This window comes from Rosa rugosa, chromosome 3 (genome assembly GCF_958449725.1).
Source record: "Rosa rugosa chromosome 3, drRosRugo1.1, whole genome shotgun sequence".
Classification (NCBI taxonomy): Eukaryota; Viridiplantae; Streptophyta; class Magnoliopsida; order Rosales; family Rosaceae; genus Rosa; species Rosa rugosa.
Genome location: NC_084822.1, coordinates 8,198,377 through 8,204,514, shown reverse-complemented (window position 1 = coordinate 8,204,514; position 6,138 = coordinate 8,198,377). Strand labels below are relative to the sequence as shown.

General features: G+C 34.4%; 1 protein-coding gene across 1 annotated transcript; it reads left to right on the top strand.

Moving 5' to 3' along the window:
* The first annotated feature begins 2,057 nt into the window (after positions 1 to 2,057).
* Positions 2,058 to 4,859, top strand: LOC133739691 (cinnamyl alcohol dehydrogenase 1-like). The gene is made up of 5 exons (XM_062167480.1): positions 2,058 to 2,218; positions 2,308 to 2,421; positions 2,519 to 2,746; positions 2,985 to 3,424; positions 4,296 to 4,859. Exons 1-5 carry the CDS (start codon positions 2,097 to 2,099, stop codon positions 4,496 to 4,498), a joined length of 1,107 nt encoding a protein of 368 aa, XP_062023464.1. The 5' UTR covers positions 2,058 to 2,096; the 3' UTR covers positions 4,499 to 4,859.
* The last annotated feature ends 1,279 nt before the right edge of the window (positions 4,860 to 6,138 follow it).

Below are 6,138 nucleotides of genomic sequence, written 5' to 3'. Positions count from 1 at the left end.
GCCCTAATATGCTACATGAGATGACACCGGCCTTGTCTTGCTTCGCATGTATCAGTGCCCAATCTCGTTTGTCTAGTTACACCCCATTCACGACATAGAAAATGTCTGCTGAAGATGAATGCATAATAATCTGTTGAAGATGAATTTGTAATAATCTGATAGTACTTGTAGCCTTACTTCTTATTTTTCTAATCGAACTAATTTGATAGGCAAGTATTTGATATGAGAAATTTTAAATACACACCCCTAATCACTTAATACACATCCCTATTATTTTATATTTCAAATTAGATTTTGTAGGTAGGTTAAATGACAAAAACAGACATCTATGCATTATAGAAGAAAAAAAATAGTCATATTTTTCTTATATTATTCTATTTAAATATTTATGTATAAATAGTTAGATAAACACAAAAAATTTCTATACATGACCTCCCAATTTAATACAAGAATAAAGTTAGAAACTATCTAATTTATTTTTTCCTTAAATAAATTGTAATTAAATGAGGTTAGAAACCATAATATTTAGAATTTCAAAATCAATGGCATTAAATATTTTTAAAACATATCACTTTACTCCCATTTTTTAGTTAATTTCCTTTTTTGTTCTAAGAGTTATGATTAATCAATTTATTTTCTAATATAAAACATCACATGTGAAAAAACTTTGTAACTGTTAATTTGTTTGATCCCTCTAATGACAACTTTTTAGTTCCACTACTGTGGAGAAAGTGAGAAACTACTGATATAGTTTTGGTTGAATGTTCAACTCATAATTTCATACTTAATTAACATGGTGTTTGGTGAATGTGAGCTCCAATAACATAAAACCTATTTATATGCATCTATTTAAAGGGAATAATAATAAATCTTTATTTCTCAATAACAAACACAAGTAATCAATATTGTCATTTACAAAACGTCAATATAATAGAATATACTAATCGTATTAAATAGTAATCCTAATATAGTAAAAAAATATGATATTTCATGATTTTTTAGATTAAGGATATTTTAGGTACTTTGGGTTGTGTATTTAGTAAAATATTAGAATGATAAATTAAATGGGTGATGTATTAAGTATGGAGTGTGTATTAAGTAATTAGGGGTGTGTATTTAAAACTTCTCTTTAATTAATTATTATCAGAAAATTACAATTTTTCTCCAAAACTTAACTCTGTCAAGTGGCTAGCTGTTAAGTCTGTGACGTGGAAGGACAGGTGTCAATAAATTAGTGGGAGACAGGGAGAGAGACAGAGACATGGAGACTGAGGATTTCAAGCCATCTTGTTCCTACTCAGTGGCGGACCTATTTAGACTGCATTAATTCGCCACTTTCATCCATGGGCAAGTGATAAACGTTGTTCATATGGACCTCTAGATTCATATTTTTCACATATATATCCTCTTCTTTTTTCTGCCACCTCCACAGTCCACACTACTAGTTTCAAGAAAAGAAAAGAAAAAACAGTTTGCGAAGAATATACTGTTGCAGATGATTTTGCAAATTTGGGGTTTTTTTTTTTTTTAGAGAAGCAAATTTGGGTTTGATTTCTTGATTTGGCATATTTATTTATTTTTTGGTTACAAATTTGGCATATTTATTTTAAGACAATAAGAAAAAAGAATAAGACTTTTCCCTGCTTGTTTTTATCGAACTTGTCAGTAAACTAATAGTTTGTGACCAGTCCTGAGTTTGGCACCAGAATTTGCACCAAGTACGTACGAATCACTCGCTTTCTCTTAAGACGAGGTACTTTCCAGTCCAGGTTTGGCACCAGAATTTGCACCAAGTACGTACAAATCACTCGCTTTCTCTTAAGACGAGGTACTTTCCAGTCCAGGTTTGGCACCAGAATTTGCACCAAGTACGTACAAATCACTCGCTTTTTCTTAAGACGAGGTACTTTGTACGTGTCCAGATAGAGTTTAGACCTCCAAAGAAAATTAGTATCTGTCTATTCTTAATCCAACTGTTGTCATGACTCATGAGACATGATTCACACGAGCGAAAGCAAAAATGTAGTAGGCCACTAAATTGTCTACCGACCTAGTGTCTTTATATAAGCTTTGCCTCCTCTGATTCTCCAAAGCACATGCACTTGCACTTGCATCCCAATAGAAAGGAAATGGCTAGCGTTAAGGAGGAGAGAACAACAACAGGATGGGCTGCAAGAGATTCATCTGGGATTCTCTCACCCTACACCTACACTCTTAGGTAAATCTTAAGATTTATATCCTCTAGTTTATTTCTTTGTGTTTAATTAATTCGTAGTTTTCATTGTTCTAATTAGAAACAAATTGCAGAGACACAGGCCCAGAAGATGTTTACATCAAAGTCCTGTGCTGTGGAATTTGCCACACTGATATTCTCCAGGCTAGAAATCAACTTGGCATGTCACACTATCCAATGGTTCCTGGGTATATATAATTATAATCAATCAAATGTTTACTTCCATCTTTTCTAAACCCACCCATCAATTTTTGTGGTTTTATTATTCTGCCATTTGCTTGATAGGCATGAAATAGTCGGTGAGGTGGTGGAAGTGGGATCAGATGTGACCAAGCTCAAAGTTGGAGACGTAGTCGGAGTTGGGCTCGTTGTAGGTTGCTGCAGAGACTGCAATCCATGCAAAACAGACAACGAGCAATACTGCAACAAAAGAATCTGGACATATAGCGATGTTTACTCCGATGGCAAGCCCACCCAAGGCGGTTTTGCTGGTGCCATAGTCGTTAATGAAAAGTAATAACTAAACGATGATAAGTAATGCTATTCGGTTATGTTTTCTAGTCAAATGTCCTGACTCGTGATATTTTCATGTTATGAAACTGCCAAATAGTCGATCTGAACTATACATGTACATTAGATTAACAAGAATAACAACATTATGTATCAGATTGTGTTTGCCGTGAGAAAATTTCTCAATTAGTTTTGTTTTTATGTTGATTAGTTTTAGTATAATTATTTTTTTTTTTTTTAGGTTTGCAATAAAGATACCGGATGGCATGGCCCCGCAGCAGGTGGCGCCACTACTTTGCGCCGCGGTGACTGTGTATAGCCCTCTTCGGAAGTTTGGTCTGAATGCTAGTGGACTAAGAGGAGGAATACTGGGACTTGGAGGTGTGGGACACATGGGGGTGAAGATAGCGAAGGCCATGGGACACCACGTCACTGTGATAAGCTCTTCTGATAAGAAGCGACAGGAAGCTATGGTGGATATTGGGGCTCACGAGTACTTGATTAGCTCTCATGCCACAAAAATGCAAGAAGCTGCTGACTCTCTAGATTACATTATTGATACAGTGCCTGTGTTCCATCCTCTTGAGCCTTACCTTCCTTTGCTGAAATTCGATGGGAAATTGATCTTGCTGGGTGCTATTGAGACCCCTCTACAATTCCTCTCCCCCATGATCTTGCTTGGTAAGTAGGTCATGGATCTCACTAGTACACTTATTGCCAGTTTATTTTACGTTGAATGCTTTAAGTCTTTAACATACATGTTTTTTTTTTTTTCCTTAAACTCAAAAAAAAAGAAAGTTACATCCTAGAGAAGGGAGGCCACCAAGTAATTCATTCATGTTTCTATTAGATAAATATTAACGATTTACGTATTTATACATCAACTTCAAACAAGCATTTCATGCAATGATAGTGACAAACTAGCTCCATAATGTGGTAGAATAATTATATATATTAGTCTGCAATCACATTTTTTCTTTATTTTTTTTTTCAACCCCACCCCATTCCCACCCTTGTGGGGCTCGAACTCCTGACCTCTTATATATGAGACCAAAGCCTTACCACCCCACCAAACACACACACCCTATTAGTCTGCAATCACATGCTTTGCATGTATACGAAAAAAATTTCGTTGTTAAAAAAAAAAAAAAAAAGTGGGTGGTTATTGCAAAAAAAAAATAGATTCAGTGGTAGTTATTGCAGAAAGAAAATAGTGGGAGAGAAAAGTGGGGTTGTGGAATCGTTTCTTTTTAATTTTCTTAATAAAAATATATTTTATAATTATCCTATTTATCCTTGTAATTTAATTTATTTTCAAAATTTTTTAATCTTTCAGGGTTAAATCTGTCAAAATTTTCAGTTTTAGCTAATAAAGTCTCTTCTCTTAATAATAGTAATATATATATATAAAACAAGGCATGGAGCAATAACAGACTTTTTCGCATAGATAATAACTTAGAACTTTGGTTGCCAGTAATTGTCCAACATAATATATGATTCCAGAAGTTGTTATTCCAAACCTTCAATGTGCACTATTTGCATTTTTCTGTAGGAAGGAAAACAATCACGGGGAGCTTCATAGGGAGCATGAAGGAGATGGAGGAAATGCTTATATTCTGCAAAGAGAAAGGAGTAACATCAATTATTGAAGTGGTTAAAATGGATTACATCAACAAAGCCATCGAAAGGTTGGAGAAGAACGACGTTAGGTATAGGTTCGTTGTGGATGTTGCTGGCAGCAATCTTGATCAATGAGAAACAAAAATCACAGATCGAATGCCCTATTTCCGCATCACGCAACTACCTTGTTTTATTTATTTATAAAGTAAAAAATAAATTAATAAACATAAATGGTCTTCCGTTCTATTTGATGCTTGGTCAGTTGGTTTGTTTTAAATCTCTGAATCTTTATCTAGCACTACTGGTGATTCTGATGATGAGGACATTGTGTTTTGTGAGGACGGTATGAAACCTAGTCCTTTGAAACTGTTGTTATGTATTCATGTGACAAAAATTCATTCTAGTTATAAGTACTTAGACTACTGGAAGGTTAAATTATCACAGTACTTCATTGAATCTTCAAGAAAAACGTATTCAATAACATAATGTATGATGATGACGCAAGAGTTTTTTTTTTTATAGTATAAATGCATAATTTTATTAATTCGAATCAGAAGAGCGCACGATACAATATTCAATCCTACTTCATGAGTTTAGGTATGGGTCATTAGTCGACTTCATCCCCAAGTCTTCTAGTTCAAAACGCTAACAAAGATTTTGTTGTCTTCTGGCCGATAAAATCTCCTATCCAACTTCATGATGGCCATTATGGTTAAATAATATTAGTTTGCTGTCAATGTAGCTCAACAACAATGGTTTGAAACTAGTGATCATGATCCAACAAAGTTTGATATCTTCAAAATTAAGATCTAGAGTCAAACTAGAAAAAATTTGGTCAGAATTAGAAGTTTCATTAACATTAAACTCAATTTTAGGCCAGGTGGGCGCCGAAAGGGACTTGAACCTTTGTGGGGGGTCTCGACAGCTTTGCTTGAAATGGCAACAAACGTCAAACAAAGATGTTGCGCGTGCCAATATTGGACCCTCCATATATAACGCGCATCTTATGATTTCTTCTTCCTCTGAAAGACAGTCTTTTAGCTTTCTTGGTGCCTCTCTGCTTGTCTGTTTCCCTTCCTTAAAATATTGGAGGTGGCATTCTAGACGCAACAACAAGGTATTACTGATTGACCCTTGGATTTTTTTTTTAAATTTTTTTATGCAGAAAACAAATTACAACAAAAAAGAAAAATCACGACAGACACCCCCTCCTATCTGATCCAACTAGAATGCTGGGCACACCAATAGGGGCAAAGAAAAAAAACCAAATTCTAAGGGTTCTGACAGTGATAAGCTAAAGTTGCTAAATGATTAGTCACAAAATTAGTTTCTCAATATATATGTCTAAATGTAATATAATGAAATTTCTCCGCTAACATTTTTATATCACGAACTAGAATCTTCAACGTCCATGATATCATTGCCTTTCCTTTGATACAATCAATTAGTAATTTGGAATCTCCTTCCGCAATAACGTGCCGGTATCCTTGTAAAAAAGTTGTGTGTAAACCTTCCCTTAATGTTGTAGCTTCAGCTATCAAAGTGCCAATAGATCCCAACATTCTACAAGCTTAAAGGATTACCATCAAAATTACGAATAACAAAACCAATAGAAGCTTTATCATTTCTAACTGAGCCATCAAAATTAATTTTGACAAACTAATTTGCAGGAGGTATCCATCTGATATTTCGAATGAGTTTGGTATTTTGTAGTTGATTATTCTGTTAGCTTGATAATAAGAAGAACCTAAATATTAGGCCAGAAACGAACAAGA

Coding starts and splice junctions, on each gene's coding strand:
- LOC133739691 (XM_062167480.1), top strand. CDS start 2,097: ATGCACTTGCACTTGCATCCCAATAGAAAGGAAATGGCTAGCGTTAAG. Junction 2,422..2,518: donor CACTATCCAATGGTTCCTGG/GTATATATAATT, acceptor TTTGCTTGATAG/GCATGAAATAGTCGGTGAGG. Junction 2,747..2,984: donor GCCATAGTCGTTAATGAAAA/GTAATAACTAAA, acceptor TTTTTTTTTTAG/GTTTGCAATAAAGATACCGG.